Here is a 17,898-nt window from a genome sequence, read left to right on the forward strand (position 1 = left end):
GTCAATATGTTCACAACCAAACGAACTGTGGGTGGTTTACCCGAATATACAGCTGTAGGGGTTGAATGGCATATATTTCAATATATTCATGGTTAGAGGGATTAATGGGACTTTGTCTGAGGAATTAGTGGGACTTTGTCTAAGCAATGAATCTATTGGGATAAGTTTGCTGGTTTACGAGCCTGTGTCCTCAGCACCTAGTTGTGTGACTGTGCAACATGGATGGTTTACCGCTATCTGGAAAGGAACCTCAACAATTTTAATCTTTGTTGTTCGCAGCGCATTCCTGGCTTCTCACGGAAGAACACAATCACTACTGTGCCAGTCTTCTCAAAGCAAATTCACCAAATATGTTGGTATCCATTAGGCAGCGGCGGCTTCACTGGCTCAGACACATTCTCAGGATGGAAGATGGATGCATACTCAAAGCTATTCCATATCGGGAGGTAGCTGGATTCACAAGACCAGTAGGGCACCCAAAGCTTCAAGGTTTTTTGCAAGCGTGGCATAAAGGCCTGAAACATCAAGTTTTATACTGGGAGGACAATAACCAAAAACAGAAAGAAATGGCAAATTCACCTGTGGACCAGTGTGTGTCATTGTGATGATCAACAGCTCCAGCAACATGATGTCAGGCGCCAATATCCCAAACAGCACCCCTTAACAACAGCCAATAGCCACTTCATATGTGGCACTAGTGGCAGAACCTGGCTCTCACGGGCTGGTCCCTTCAGTCATCAGAAGAAGTGTACCATCTGAAGCTACCCCCATCCCCACAGCACGTCCACCATTGTATGTAGATTGAAGGGTGCTAATGGAGTGCACCAGGAGAAGTAATCAGGACATTGCTCATGGTCAGTTTTCCTTTCCTTAAACAGCACACAGCAGTGGCCGGAGAACTCATGGAGAAAAGGCTAAAAGAAAATAATTTTCAGGAGAACACGAATTAAAAGCATCTTCAGGAAATTGATTGTTTATTGATTTTTCAGTTACACTCAGGATATTTTAAAACTCTAATTCTGAAGTACTCTACTAAACCTCTAGTGTTCAGCTAAATCCTGATGGAGTTGCAGAGTCGGCTCTTAGGGCTGTTTCTTTTAGTTTTATTTCCCTTCTCAGATTCAGAAAAGAGGGATTTGGATTTTTTTAACCAGTTTTTCTGCTCCAATTGCCTCTTGTGCTACTGGAAACAGCTAGAGGAGCAGGCCTCGAATGGCCATCCTTTGTTCTTTTTGTATTCAATCATGGGATGTGGGCATTGCTGGGAGGGGGGGCAGCATCAGTTGTCCATGAACTGAATGGCTTGTTAGACCATTTCAGAGAGCTTGCAAGAGTCAACCATGCAGGCCAGACTAGGTAAGGATGGCAGAAATTAGTGAACCAGATGGGTTTTTACAACAATCAATAATGGATTCATGGTCATTATTAGACTTTAAATTCCACATTTTTACTGAATTCAAACTTCATCATCTGCCATGGTCCCCTGAGCATTACCCTGGCTCTCTGGATTCCAAGTCCAGTCTCAATTCCACTATGCCATTCCTTCCCCTTCGAGTTGGCAAGCTATTTGACTGTAAGGGCATTACAATCAATTGGCTCTGTGTACTTATCATTAAATAACATCGGGGAAAGTGCCCTGATCATTTATTTCCCTGTTTGACCCTGAGGCAATTTGTGCCAAAACAGGTTAAACCAGTTAAATCAGACTAGACCTTGAATTGGACGAGAGCTGGGACCTGCTGGACTGTTTGGCTCAGTCACACAGGACCAACTGAACATTATTTGTTAACCCACCTGATTTAAGGAAATGATGTAAGAAAAACTGCCTGTCCTCATGAATATGAAACAGGAGCTCACTCAGGCAATGGGAACCAAGCACTCCGTGCCACCATCTGCAGAGTGCCTGATCAACCTGAGAAACGCATTTTCTATCATGTCGCGTTTCACGTACAACTTTTGTCAAGAGCCACAATCTCAAGCAGAAGCTTGTTTTGGGCCACTTGCATGAGCCTGAAGCAGTGACATCTCACACAGCAAGTTCCTGATTTCACTACTGCAACATGGTGCTATTGCTGAATATCCCTTTCACTGGTGCCATAGATTTCTCCATTTCCTAATTACCATTTCCTTGTTCTCTATGAAGAGCAAAGGAAGTACAGAGAAGAGTTTTGAATGCTTCTTCCAGCAACAGTTGATGCCGGGGGATGGATTGTAGTATGCTATGTAATCCTGGGTATCAATACAATAATCTTAGCTGCTTCTGACTCAAGCCAATTCCACAGAAAATTCTGAACCTCATGAAAATGAATTGCAGCATGTAGGATTAATTTATCACAATACTGATACCTTTTGGTGGACTTCAGGAACCAGTTTTGGTTAATGGGGAACTGAAGGAAAATCAAAATGACAGGGTGAGCCTGTCACAGATAGAATGGATAGTTCCCTAACTGGTGTGATATTTACTGGTTCATACGGCGTGGATGTGCTGGAACCTGGTCACTAACTGTTATTGAAAATGGTCAATTGGATAATGACAATCTTGGTGAAAGTGGGATACTTGGTCAATATATTGTGTGTCTACATCTGAAGCTTTGTCCAGTACAATCTGCAGGCTGGTTTCTGGTTCTGTATATTGACTGCTCCATGTATCCCCAACAGTCCCTGAATCATCTGTAGAATTAATCATTCATCTTACCCGTATTCTTTCCTCCCTCTGTTTATGGATTAACTCCAAGATCTCTTCTCGCTTCTTTGCCTGCAAAAAGAGGGAATGATTTCATAGAATCCCTACAATGAAGAAAGAGGTCATTTGGCCCATCGAGTCTGCACTGACTCTCTGATAGAGCATCTTACCCAGGCCCAGCCCCCGCCCTATCCTTGTAACTCCGCACATTTACCCTGCTAATCCCCCTGACACTAGGGGCAATTTATCATGGCCAATCAACCTAACCTGCACATCTTTGGACTGTGGGACGAAACCGGAGCATCCGGAGGAAACCCACGCAGACACGGGGATAACGTGCAAACGCCACACAGACAGTGACCCAAGGCCACAGTGCTAACCACTGTGTCACCGTGCCACCCAAATTGTAGCCATTGTTTTTATTTGTTCGATTCTTTATCCCCGATTCCAGGGAATCACAGTTTAAACAATCTCTGCATCTTCCTTACTCAATAAATAAAAGCACCTTTTATTTTGGGAATTCTTTTGTAATTAATAAATCCTTCTATTTGTATAGCACTGTAACACATTGCAAAAGCTCCTCACAATCAGTAACTTTTCAATCTGACTGAGCTTTGTTGTGAAGGCAGATACCGCTGCCCATTCTGTGAACTGCAACATCCCAAGACATGCAATGGGATGAAGAACCAATTGGGAATGGAAGGTTTGATTAGGCACCAGGAATGTCCTATGTTCTTCTCAGAGCAATAGCATAGGATGCATAACATCCACTTAAACTAATGGACCAGCCAGCCAACACCTTTGTTTAGGGGCTCATCCAATGGCTAGCACCTTTTAACAAACCAGTGCTTCCTTAGTATTGCCAATGTAAGGCTTGAACCTACAATCTCCTGATGTAAGACAGGAGTGAAAACACAAAATCGATTTGAAATGTTAAATTTTTTATTTAAGTTTCTCAGTTTCTAAGTAATTACTGGGTCCCAGATATGACCTCGACCAGCCAAACCATCAAAACATCCTTTAGCTTGTTTCTTCTATTTCCCCTCCCTGCCTTTCTCGAGTGTGTTGACTTTCTATGGGGTGGGAGCACAGTGCTTCTCCATATCCATTCTTCATGTGTAAATCTGGACAAAGGTGACATTAAGCAACATAATCATGGAATGAACCACCTAATCCTGTCATCAGCTAGCCAAGAACCATGGATGGCAAGTGTATCAGCCCCACCACTGTGGCCACAGACTGGGCATCAGTCCTTTGGGCTTTCTGGTCTGTAGGGGTTTACCCACAGAAGCATTGTCGAACTATCTCCCTTTGTTTCAGCTATATGTAGAACGTGAGGGTTTTCTATGATCAGTTGGCACTGGTTCCAGTGTCCTAGAATTTCCCATCCTAAACGTAGTACAATCTCCTTCTGCAAATCCTGTGACGATGAAGTTTGCAGTGATGAAACTGCAATAGCTTGTCAAAGTGCTCCAAACAGATCTTTTCAGCCAATTTGCGATCCTTTGCCCTTTATTAATACAACGAAAAGTACTATTGAAAACAACATTCATTTGAAAATGAATGAAAGGCTATAATTTAATTTTACGGATTGAACGGTGCACCATTCCCACTTTTCTCCTAGATACAGCCTACATTCACCTAATTCTAACCAATTCTGAATTCTGTACAGATTGTTATTCCTGTACCGAGAGCAGCTAACACACAAAGTAACACTGCCTTAAATTGAAATCTTTGAGTCATTTATAAATTCCTTATTTTGGGCCAATTGCCTAACCCTGCAACATAATATAACATGGATGAATGATTATTTGATGTAATGACTGCAGAATTCCATTTCAGAACTGTAAAATATTCCTATGTGAAGAGGCCACAGACTATTGCCCTTCTCCCAGTCACTGCACTCAAAGTTTTTACTTTAGTAATCTTTCATTCTATTGATTGGAAACACTAAATGTTGCATTATGTTCCCAACTCAACGTTTGAATGTATGTACTCCTGCCAGGGTTCAGCACCAAAATTTCACACAATCCTTTGTCAACTTATCCAAGTGGCTACTCTCCAGGTCTGAACCTTTACAGTTCATGGTGTGGCTACCAGATTGTTGGAGAGGGATCATCGCAGCTAAACAAGATTCTACCCTTTCCCTGATATCCACAAGTGTGCACTTTGCAGCAGGAGTAACTGAAAACCAATCAGGAACAAGAACTCCATTAGTTTTTCCCCCTCCCTCCTCTCGAGTCAGAGCTAATTAATTAATGTGAACAGTTACTCCTGCAAAGATTAGCAAACTCAGCACAGACTAGGGACCAAATATAGAGCCTTCTGAATAGGTCACTGCCACATCAGACAGTGCAGTCAGACCTCTGAGGGGAATCACACATTTTATTCGGAAACTGCAGGATTACACAGTCCAGCAGATAATATTCACTTATGTTTCTTTTGGGTTCAGGCTCAAATCTTATACAAAATGAAATGAGAAAAGGCCACTTGGAATGTCAAAGTGCATCTTTGAGATAGAACAACATGACTTACTTTTACATCCTCAAGAATGTGAACCCCCAAAGGGTTTTCCAGGCTATGAACTACTTTTGAAATGCAGTCCTTGTTGTTATTTGGACACATGTGCCAGCTGGTCTGAGCGAGGCAAGATCCGCAGGTGAATTTTTTCACATTTGCTCGTGAGGTATGGGCATTGCTGGGTGGCCAGCATTTATTGTCCATCCCCATTTGCCCTCGAGAAGATGGTGGTGAGCTGCCTTCTTGAATTGCTGTGGTCCATGTGCTGTCGGTACACCCACAGTGCTGTTAGGAAGGGAGTTCCAGGATTTTAACCCAGTGACAGTGAAGGCTGAACAATATAGTTCCAAGTCAAGATGATGTGCGGCTTGGAGGGGAAATTGCAGGTGGCAGTGTCCCCATGCATCTGCTGTCCTCATGGTGGTAGAGGCAAGGGATTTGGAAGTTGATGTCGAATGAGCCTTGGGGAGTTACTGCAGTGCATCTTGTAAAGGTACACACTGCAACATTATGTACAATGGTGGAGGGAGCGAATGCTGAAGATGGAGGGTAGGGTACCAATCAAGCTGGTTGCTTTGTCCTGGATTCTTCCTGGTAGAACTGCACTCATCCAGGCGCGTGCAGAGCACTCCATCATACTTGATGATGCTGCTTAAAGATGGAACACTGGAGGAACTCCTCTGCCCTCCTCTAAATAGTACATGAGACCCTTTACATTCAGCAGAATATTTCAGATGGATCCTTAATTTAACCTTAAATCCATTATATTTTCAGCATTTTCTATTTCAGTTTTGGCAGGAAATGAGTTCTCTCCCAGGCCAATACCCCAGTATCAATGCACTGGTCATGTTCGCCAGCTACGATGGGCGGGCCACATTGTCCGTATGCCTGACACAGGACTCCCGAAACAAGTGCTCTACTCCGAGCCTCTGCAATGCCAAGTGATCGCTAGGAGGGCAGAGGGAACGCTACAAGAACACTCTGAAAGCTCCCTAAATCAATGCAACATCCCCATCGACATGTGGGAATCGCTTGCCTTAGCACACACAAACTGGAGAAGAGGCACCAATCCTCTCGAGTGTCACCGGCGGAGCACACGGAGACTCAGCGTAAACAGCGGAAAGAGAGCACAGAATCCAGAGCATCCACCCAACCATCTCATCAAACACCATCTGCCAAACCTGTGGCAGAGTCTGCGGCTCCAGGGTTGGACTATTCAGTCATCACACAACCCACCTCCCAGGAGTCATCCTCGACTCTGAGGGACTGCCAAAGAGGAAGAGGATATTAGTTTCATCCCTTTTCTACTGGTTCAATAGCCAAATGTTTTATCACTTCTCAACAATCACACTTATGAAAGCAGATTTTGTCTTTGCATATCCTCAAGAGGCCAGGAAGTATGGTGATCTGCATTGTACTCATGAGGAGCTCTCACCTGGCCACAAAAGGGTTAATTCTGCCATTCAATCACTGATCTCAGGCTCAGAAAGGTTGCAAAGGTTAATTAGTTAAAGAGTCTCTGAGTGAGACTAACCCTTGACTCTCTTACTGCTAATAATCGCTGAGCATGTTCTAGGCACTGGCCCCTCTGGGAACTGCATCCTGACATCATAAATCCCTAAAACTGCAGCTATCTGCAAACCTCATAGTTCAGGCATTTGTCAATGTTGCAGAGCATTTACAAAGACTGTTGCAATTTCTAAGAAGAGCTTTATGTTCTCTTCTCAATCACCAGTAAGCTGAGTAACAGATTAATAACCTTGTTGGAGGGGCCATTGCCAGGTCACAGAGACTCACAGTTCAGCCTACAGTGATACCAGATACAGCACAGCACACTCTGCAGCCTCACAGCACACTCTGCAGCCTCACAGCACACTCTGCAGCCTCACAGCACACTCTGCAGCCTCACAGCACACCCTGCAGCCTCACATACGCTGTCTGAACGCACTCACTCATTCCACAAGCAAGAGTAGACATCTTATTGTGCTAGTGGGCCATTGGCCAAAGAAACTTAATGGTTCAGCAGTGAATTACTGAGCTACTTAGTAGCCCAAAAACTAGTGAGGCACAGGGTTAGCTGATGGAATTCTGCATCAATAAATCAACTCCCCAGTGAATGTGGAATAAATGTTTCTAAATTGATTCCCCATTTGTGTCAGTGGAAACTATTGGAGAAAATTCTGAAGGAGAAAATCTATCTCCACTCAGAGAGGCAAGGCTTGATCAGGGATAGTCAGCATGGCTTCGTCAGAGGGCGGTCATGCCTAACAAATTTGATTGAATATTTTGAGGAGGTGACAGGTGTGTAGATGAGGGTAGTGCAGACGATGTAGTTTATATGGATTTCAGCAAAGCCTTTGACAAGGTTCCATATAAAGAAGTCAAATGCATGGGATACAGGGTAATTTGATAAGGTGGATTCAAAAATTGGCTCAGTTGTAGGAGACAGAGGGTGATGACAGAAGGCTGCTTTAGTGACTGGAAGCCAGTGTCCAGTGGCGTACCACAGGGATCTGTGTTGGCCCCCTATTATTCATCATTTATATAAACGAAAGATTCTCTCTGAACAGCAACCTTTAGCATGCCCAGGTCTCTCTGAACATCAACACTTACAAGTTTCACAACTTAAAAGAAAATGCTTTCTATTCTTATGACCAAAGTGAATAACTTCAAACTTACCTACATATACCCTATCTGCCATCTTGTTGCCCACTCACTTAACCTGTCTATATATCTTTGCAGCCTCTATCTACTCCCCACAGCTTACTTTCCCGCCTAGCTTGGTATCATCAGCAAATTAATATAGATTGTAAATAGCTGAGGCCCCAACACAGACCCTTGCAGTCAACTGCCTGCCAACTTGGAAAAACCCTGCTTATGCCCACTCTCTGCTCCCTATCCATTAACCAATCCCCTACCCTTGCTGAAATACTACCTACGGTTCCGTGAGCTCTTATCTTGCCAATTAACCTTTTACGTGGCATCTTATCAAATGCCTTTTGGAAATCCAGTTATATTATATCTACTAGTTCCCCTTTATCTACCCTACGAGTTACATCCTCCACTATAACTGGTCCCCAGGTGAGGTCCCCAAATCTGTTATCCCAGATGAGATCCCTCAATTTGTTACCCTCCGTGGGAACTATTCAGCATGAGCCCTAATTTGTTAAATTCCAAATGCGATGCCCCCAAATTGTTATGTCCCCGGATGAGAAGGGCTGAACTGGCTCCCTTTCCTTATCCAACCCCCTTGGTTGGTCACAACAAGATTAACTTAAAAAGGATCCCTTTGCGATACCTTTTTGTATTTACGTTTTGAAATTTAACCAAACTTTCTTGAGTTAAAGAAAGAGTGTGTTTATTAGCTACTAAAACATGAGTAAATAATAAAATGCATGTATATACATACACAGATTAGCAATGAGGAATCCAGAAATAAGTTTATTAAAAACTGTACAAATTAGTCTTTGACTTGTCCATGAGGAGGAGATGGTGAAATCTTTATATTTGTAATTCCAGTAACGCTGACTTCAATGGTTGAATAGTTGGGGGCGATTCCCCCCCCCAAAAAACGGTGTCAAATTTGTGAAAAAACTGGAGTAAATCCCACTGGTTTATTCAGCGGGAGTTTCAAAATGAATCTCCCACACTCTGTGCACTGCAGAGAGCCGCAGCATGAATCATGCTCAAAATCACTGAGTGAGGCCTATTCCCGCTGGAGAGGCCAGCAACATAGCGAGTGAGTGAGTGAGCCACTGCGTATTGCACTGATCTGTCAGCGCTGGGATTGGCTCATGCACGGTAGCCCCGCACTGCCAGCCTCCCGATCGCTGGCCAGCCCCACAACCCGGCATTGCCGGCTGTGCAACCCCTCCACAGCCCAATCACTGGCCCCCCTCAGGACATGCCCAGGCCAGCCTTGACCCCTCCCCCCTGCAGGCCTGACACCCCCCGGCAGCCCCAACCCCCCCCCCAGCAGGCTGACCCCACCCCCCACCGCCCCGATGGCCAGCTCTGATCATTGGCCTCCCTCCCTCTGTCACTCAGTCCAAATGCAGAGTGGCAGAGGGAACCCCAACCAATTGTCCCAGAGGCCCTACCCCATCAGGCCCCACCCCCCATTAGGCCCCATCCTCTTGGCACTGCCTAATGCTCAGTGGGCAGTGCCAAGATGCCCTCTGGGCATTGGCACTTTGCCCCTTGGGAAGTGCCTGGAGGTGGCAATGCCCGGGAGTGCCCTCCCAGCACCCAACCCTCTGGGGTGTCCCGATTGAACCCCCCCCCTTCACTCCAGCAGCGAGCTACACTAAACTCCGCTGGAGTGAAATACTCCTGGCGGTGGGGGAAGAGGGTAGTGGGCGCGGAGACTTCAGTCCCAGGCCCGTTAACGATATTTAAAATAGATTGAGATGAGGATTTAGAATTCTTAGAATTACTTGCTTGCATCTCCAGGAATTTGATTATAACGTTAGCAAACAAGAGTCAGCAGATGAAGGCACACAATGTCCATTTCTTCTCTCCAAACAGGTCAAACAGAATCCCCCGAGCTGGCATCGGATTGCTTTCTCTAATTTCTGTGAACTGGATTTGTATTTCACATTGTGCCCCAGGCACAAGACTCCAAAGTGAGACAGCATTGTGCAAGTGACTGAGATCCTCTGGAGTCAGAGGCTCAAAGAAATACACTGAATAGAGTTACTGAAAGCATAAAATAAAACCTCTCATATTTATAACAATTCTCTCAAAGTTGATGGAATTAATCAAATCGATCTGGGTGTTATATTTGAATATTTCACCGTAATTCATCTTAATACAACAATTTCTTCCACGTCGATTGTACCAAGAGTTCAGGCAGAGTGGGAGCTGTAAATTGATTGCCCATGTTGTCATAGCAGTTGAGAAATGAAATGATTATTTCACCAAAAATGATGCCCCGACTCCTAATCAGATTGCTAAGGAAGATGTAATGGATGCTAATGGACAAAATGCAGTGGATTGCCATATTAATCAGAGGCACAGGAATGCTGACGGAAGTGTTTCTGGTGTGGGCAGGCTGCAGCTCTCAGCAGCTTTCTAAACCATCCAGCCAGATTGCTTGCACTTGGCAGCATTCCCAGCTGCAGTAGCTTTGTGCGGACGATGCACTCTGAGAATACACTATTAAAAAGCATTTACTTCACCCGAATGTAAATTTATTTACAGAATATTTGAGTACCAGAATTTTCTTTTAAAGGGAACATACACTCAAATATTGATTAATTTACTGATTATCTGACATCTTGAGTAATAAAAACATTGGATTAACAGTTATTTCTTTACTGCACCAGACAGAGTTGCAATTAAAAGGTTTCTCATATAATGTTCATTTTGCTTATCCCTTGTCTTAGTAACGGGTTTGAAGGCTAAGTGAATGGGTAGGAAAGTGGAGCCATGATCAGATCAGATGGCGGAGCAGGCTTGAGGGGCTGAATTGCCTACTCCTGCTCCTAGTTCTGATGTTCATGCAGTCCATCTTGGTTCAACAACACATCTGTTATCCTGGGTCTGAAAATGTGATCTGTAAAGGAACTGCATTAGAGAGCCCAGAGTTCAGGTACAATACACAATGAATTTAAACTGCCAATTCACTCCTATCCAGTAATAAGCTGCTTGTGCCGTGTTGCAGTGTTTACTCCTCTAAATGTTCCTGAAAACTAAGGTAAAATAGAGACAATCCACTGCCTGACAGCAAAAAGATAATGGCTAGAATTGTTGTACACAAAAGAAAATCAAAATCAAGAAATTAAACCAACGCCACTTAAATATAATAAACGAAAACTAATTTCTCCGCTATGATGTTCCAGATTTTACAGCCGGAGTCTCCGGTCCTGCCGGCAGCGCACACCCGCCTGCAGGTTTCCCGCTGGCGTGGGGTGACATCAGTGGGAATTCCCATTGACAGTGGCAGGACCAGAGAATCCCGCCGCGAGCAAACAACACGCCACCTCCCGCCGGCGTGAAACACGCAGCTGGGAGGTCAGAGAATCTGGACCTATATCTTCTGGTTCGAGGAATATGCAAGACTAACATTGAGCATCAAAATAAAAACTAAAAGTGCTGGAAAAACTCAGCAGACCAGGCAGCATCTGTGGAGAGAAAATAGAATTAATGTTTCGGGTTGATGATCTTTCATCAGAACTGAAGAAAGGTAGAAATAGAAGGGTTTTCAAAGCAGTGAAAGATGGGAGGGCAGGTAGAGTGCTGAGATGAAAGATGAAATGCCAGCTTGCATTATGCTTCATTGGAACTTCATAGCAGGCCAAGGACAGAAAGGCCAGAGTGGGAACAAGGTGGAGAATTAAAATGACCAGCAACCAGGAGCTCAGGGTAAGTCTTACGAACGGAACAGAGGTGCCCTGCAAAGCGGACACAATCTTCGTTTGGTCTGCCAATTGTAGAGACCACATTGTAAACTGTGAATACAGGGTACTCAATCGAAAGATGTCCAAGTAAAGAGAAATACAGGGGAAGATTAAACAGAAAAAGAAAGTGTACAAAAGGCACAAAGAACTAAGCAGTGCAGATAACCTAGGCAAATATAAGAAGTGCAGGGACAAAGTAAAAAAGGAAATGAGGAAATCAAAGTGAGGGCTTGAAAAAAGATCAGCTAAAGATCAGTTAAAGAAAACCAAAGATGTTTTCCCAATATATTAATGGTAAAAGGTTAGTTAAGGAAAAGGTGTGACCTATCAGAGATGAAGGAGGAAACTTGTGTGTCGATGCAGAGGATGTGGGAAGGGCTTTAAATGAATATTTTGTCTCTGTGTTTACAAAGGAAAGGGATGATGCACATTTAGTATTCCAGCAGGAACACTGTGAGATATTGGACAGGAGAATAATAAAGAGAGAGGATGGACTCAAAGGGTTGGAATCTTTGAAAGTTGATAAGTCGCCAGGGTCAGATGGATTGTTTCCAAGGCTGCTGAAGGAGGTCACGGAGGAGATAGCAGATGATCTGAGGATGATTTTCCAATCCTCACTAGATAGAGGAGGTACCGGAGGACTGGAGAAATACAAACTTAGGTTCATTGTTTAAAAAGGAATCGAAGGAAATACCAAACAATTCTCGGCCAGTTAGTTTTACATCAGTGGTGGGCAAATTAGTGGAATCAATCCTGAGAGGATTCACTGTCACGTAGAAAGACATGGACAAATCAGGGATGGCCAGCAGGGATTTATTAAAGGAAGCTCTTGCCACACAAATCTGACTGAATTCTTAGAGGAAGTGACAAGAAGGTTGATGAAGATAGTGCAGTGGATGTTGTGTACATGGATTTCAACAAGGCATTTGATAAGGTCCCAGCTTGGTCAAAAAAGTAAAAGCCCATTGGATACAGGGTAATGTGGATCCAAAGTTGGCTTAGTAACAGGAAACAAAGGGTAATGATCGATGGATGCCCTTGCGAATGACAACTTGTTTCAAGTGGTGTTCCACAGGGCTCAGTGTTGAGACCCTTGCTGTTTGTGTTATATATTAACATTTAGACATGAATATGGGGAACATGATTGGGAAATGTGCAGATGACACAAAGATTGGCTGGGTAATGGATAGTGTAGAGGATAGCTACAATCAATAAAACAATATAGATGGGTTGGTGGAATGGGCGGTAAAGTGACAGATGGAATTTAACACAGAGAAGTGTGAGGTCATGCCTTTAGGGAAGTCAATCATTATAGGGAGTACACAATAAATGGGAATATACTAAGAGGGGTAGATGAAGTAAGAGATCTTGGTGTACAAGTAGACAGATCCCTAATGGCAACAGCTCAAGTAGACAAGGTTGTAAAGAAGGCAGATGGAATATTCTCCTTCACTGGCAGAGATATAGAATATAAAAGTAAGGATATAATGATGGAATTGTATAAAACACTGGTGAAGCCGCAACTGGAGTATTGTGTGCAGCTCTGGTCACCATATTACAGGTTGGAAATAATTGCCCTGGAGAGAATGTGGAGTGTTTCCAGGGCTAGAAAAGTGTAGCTTTGAGGAGGGATTGGATAGGTTGGGATTATTTTTCTTGGAACAAAGAAGACCAAGGAGTGACTTGAAAATTATGAGGCAAAGAGATAGAGTGGACAGAATAAAACTGTTTCCCTTGGTAGAGAATTCACCAACCAGGGGACATAGATTCAAGGTAAGTGCCATAAGGTGTAGAGGGAACATGAGGAAGAACTTTTTTACACAGAGGTTGGTGGGTGTCTGAAATTTGCTGCCTGATTTGGTGGTGGAGAGATCCTGAACTTGTTTAAAACATGCCTGGATCTGCACCTTAGGTAGTGTAAGCTACAAAGCTATGGGCTAGGTACAAGAAGGTGGGATTAGAAAGGGCTGCTGGATGTCCTTGGGCTGGCATGGACAAGATGGGCTGAATGGCCTCCTTCTATGCTGTAGCTTTTCTATGGTTTTAAGTGGCTGTTTCATTTGGAAGGAATGTTTGGGGCCTTGGATGGTGAGAAGTGAAAGGACAGAGCATCTCCCGCATTAGCGTGGAAAGGTGCTATAGGGAAAGGAGGTGGTGTCGGAGTGACTGAGAAGTGAAAATAATGGTTGGAATGCGAGTCTTTACAGGTAATCAAGTCTTTACCCACATTGATTACCTGTAAAGACTCGCATTCCAACCATTATTTTGTAGATTGAGTTTGTGTCTTTATATGCCCTGTTTGTGAACAGAACTCCCACTCACCTGATGAAGGAGCAGCGCTCCGAAAGCTAATGGCTTGTGCTACCAAATAAACCTGTTGGACTTTAACCTGGTGTCGTGAGACTTCTTACTGTGTCTCTTCCACAATCCAGGCAAGACCGGGAACTATGAAGGTTCAAATGGACTCAAAACATTAGCTCTGTTTCTCTCTTCATAGACGCTGATAGACCGGCTGAGTTTATCCAGTATTTTCTGTTTTTATTTAAGATGGGGAACATGCAGCCTCTATCTCACTAAAACACACACTAATATGTCACTAGTCTACCCTACCATCTACAAGATGCACTGCAGTAACTTGCTAATCGTCCTTCAATCAAACACACGACCTCTACCACCTAGAAGGATAAGGGTAGCAGACAATACCACCACCTGCAATTCACCTCAAAGCCACACACCATCCTGACTTCGAACTATATCACCATTCCTCACTGTCGCTGAGTCAAGAACCTGGATCCCCCTCTCTAACAGCACTGCAGGTGTACCTACACCACATGGACTGCAACGGTTCAAGAAGGCAGCTCACCACCACTTTCTCGAGGGCAATAAATGTTGGCCTTGCCAGCAATATTCATGAAAGAATAAAAAGAAATCAGATTCTCTGTATGAAATAAACATGGTAACTTCATATAAATGTATCATATGTAAACTGTCACAAACCCAGCTGATGTTACCTGCGAGGGACACCGGTTTGTAGTGGTGTATAGCTTTGTTTAGAGGAAAGTTGTGTGGAGCCATGTACGAGATCCAGTGAGAACAGTAACCAGCCGAGTTGTAGTGTAACATTTAATAAAGACTATTTATTACAATAAAGACACATACACAAACAGGACTAGAACAATCTGATACAGTTACGCAAGAACTACCAAACACAGCCACACAGTTTATGTAGAAATTTTTGATTCCAAATACATTTAAAGATTTGAACTCTTTCAGAGCTTCCCTCTTCCCAAACAACATCCAATAGGTCTATAAGTAAAGGTCAGCTTACAATTACCACCCTGTATATGATTGAGTAGTTATTCTGGGGAACATCTCTTGGTTCAGTGAAGATATGGCTGTAACTGCCTCCACAAAGGTTTCTGCACTCTTGCTTCTGGTCTGCTAATTAGAACCGGCATGCTGGCTACCAGGTGGAATCTGCCCCTCAGGCTGGTAGATGAACACTGCTTTCCTGCTTGCATGAAAAGGTTGCCAATTATACTACCGTTCCCCTTTGATGGTTCTCTCTGTGTATTGGCAGTCTGTCCCCTCAGCTTTTGTAGTTTTAAAAGATTAACATATTCACACCTTCCCTGGATGGTGGTCTACCCAAAGTGGTTTCTATTAGCAGAACGATGTATTCTGGTCTATCTACACTTCTAACATCGTTATTGGGATTCACATCCTGTGAAATACATTTTGAAATGCCGGTGGTTTTTAACCTGCTGGCACATTCATAGCAAAACCAATAGGTTGCAGGTTCGAGCTGCAGTCTTTTCTGAGTGAGTTGATATCAACAATGGCAATGCCACTGGCCTTAAACTGCAAAAGCATCTAGTATTCTTATCCTGATGGTTATCCAGAAATCTCTGCTGGAAACTAAACAAATAGATTTCGGAGAGGAAGGTCTGTTGGGGTGCGATTCCCACTCAGTCAAATAATCTGGCACTCACCTTTAGATATGAAATATGAGATATGAAAAGCAGCCATGATGGGGCTAACAGCAATTCTGGAACTGTGCAGCTAAACAAGCTGGTGGAAACTGGAAAGGAGGGGGGATTCCAGGTGTGAACCAGGAAAACAAATAGCATCAGATTTTCTAACTGAAGTTAATTGATTTGGAGCAAAATACAAAGACCCACACTCTGCCAGCTGGCATGGCTCAAAGCATGTTAATCTTCTTCGAGTCATAAAGGGTGCACCAGCTGCTTGCATCCCAGCCACATGTGGAGGTCAACACAAGTTCTCTTATCTACTTGATTCCAGCCATGAGCATCGCATTTCCCAATCACTTCCCTGCTTCAGCAGGAAACAGCTTGAAACCCATGGGCCAGTTCTCAGAGGAAGAGGACAAGGCTCTGTGTCGAGGAGACCGTGCTACAGAGGCTTGAAACAGGCAGCGATGACGGAGGAATCAGTTCCTGTCAACCATTTCCTGCAGACTGTTAGTTTCCTCTTGTCCTTGGATCATTTGCAGCTTAGAATATTGACTCTTTTATATTCTGTGTGTAATATGGGAGAGACGAAGAATCACCAGGAGAGCTGCTCTTAAAATATTCCAGAAAATACTGACTCTTAAAACAATATCTTTATTTAATGTAAGTTTTCAAATGGAATCCCCTGACTCTTTAGCAGAGGAGATCTTCATACATATTTCAGACTGAATTCAGACCAATGTTTATTCTATTTTAATACAAGGTCAGTGTCAGTCTTGGCCTGATGATGAAACCCACCTAAGAGTCAGAACATAATAAGAACATAAGAACTAGGAGCAGGAGTCGGCCATTTGGCCCCTCGGGCCTGCTCCGCCATTCAATAAGATCATGGCTGATCTTTTTGTGGACTCAGCTCCACTTACCCACCCACTCACCATAACCCTTAATTCCTTTAATGTTCAAAAATCTATCTTTGCCTGAAAAACATTCAACAAGGTAGCCTCAACTGCTTCACTGGGCAGGGAATTCCACAGATTCACAACCCTTTATGTGAAGAAGTTCCTCCTCAACTCAGTCCTAAATCTGCTCCCCCTTATTTTGAGGCCATGCCTCCTAGTTCTAGTTTCACCCGCCAGTGGAAACAACTTCCCTGCTTCTATCTTATCTATTCCCTTCATAATTTTATATGTTTCTATAAGATCCCCCTTCAATCTTCTGAATTCCAATGAGTATAGCCCCAGTCTACTCAGTCCCTCCTCATAAGCCAACCCTCTCAACTCCGGAATCAACCTAGTGAATCTGCTCTGCACCCCCTCCAGTGCCAGTATATCCTTTCTCAAGTAAGAAGACCAAAACTGTACACAGTACTCCAGGTGTGGCCTCACCAGCACCTTATACAGCTGCAACATAACCTCCCTGTTTTTAAACTCCATCCCTCTAGCAATGAAGGACAAAGTTTCATTTGCCTTCTTAATTACCTGCTGCATCTGCAAACCAACTTTTTGTGATTCATGCACAAGGACACCCAGGTCCCTCTGCACAGCAGCATGCTGCAATTTTTTACCATTTAAATAATCGTCCATTTTGCTGTTATTCCTCCCAAAATGGATGACCTCACATTTACCAACATTGTACTCCATCTGCCAGACCTTCGCCCACTCACTTAGATTATCTATGTCCCTTTGCAGACTTTCAGCGAGTTCTGGGAGGTTTTCAGGAGAGGATGGCACCTGTACAAGAGGGAGGGGTCACAACTAAGTTGGAAGGGCACAAATATCCTGGCTGGGAGCTTTGCTAATGCAGTTCGGGGGGGTTTAAACTAGTGTGGCAGGGGGGTGAGGATCAAACTATTAGGTCTATAAGTGTGGTGGCTGGGGACGAGCTTGGGGCTGGGACAAGGCTGGCAAAGAAGAAGAGCACTCTGGGGGAGGACGACCTCACTGAGCCTGGGGGTCTGGAGTGCTTATACTTCAATGCAAGGAGCGTAGCAGGTAAAACAGACGAACTTGGGGCCTTAATGCGCACGAGGAATTTGGATGTGGTTGCGGTGACGGAGACTTGGTTGAAAGAGGGACAGGACTGGCAGCTGAATATTCCAGGGTACAAGTGTTTTAGGCGAGACAGAGGAGGGGCCAAAAGAGGTGGGGGAGTAGCGGTATTGGTTGGAGAGCATATTACAGCGGTGCAGAGGGAGGACAATTCGGAGGAGTCGTGTAGCGAGTCACTCTGGGTGGAGCTTAGAAACAGGAAAGGCGCAGTCACTATGTTGGGGGTGTACTACAGGCCCCCCAACAGCCCAAGGGAAGTGGAAGAATGGATA

At 44.0% G+C, this 17,898-nt stretch overlaps 1 protein-coding gene across 1 annotated transcript in view; it reads right to left on the bottom strand.

Annotated features, from left to right (window-relative positions):
- Positions 1 to 17,898, bottom strand: part of hoatz (HOATZ cilia and flagella associated protein) — a 57,358-nt gene that overhangs the window by 15,366 nt on the left and 24,094 nt on the right. The window contains exon 4 of the mRNA XM_078199159.1: positions 2,696 to 2,755. Within this exon, the coding sequence (XP_078055285.1) occupies positions 2,696 to 2,755 (60 nt within the window). The remainder of the gene's footprint in view (positions 1 to 2,695; positions 2,756 to 17,898) is intronic.

The sequence above is a fragment of the Mustelus asterias genome, chromosome 27, assembly GCF_964213995.1.
Source record: "Mustelus asterias chromosome 27, sMusAst1.hap1.1, whole genome shotgun sequence".
NCBI lineage: Eukaryota > Metazoa > Chordata > Chondrichthyes > Carcharhiniformes > Triakidae > Mustelus > Mustelus asterias.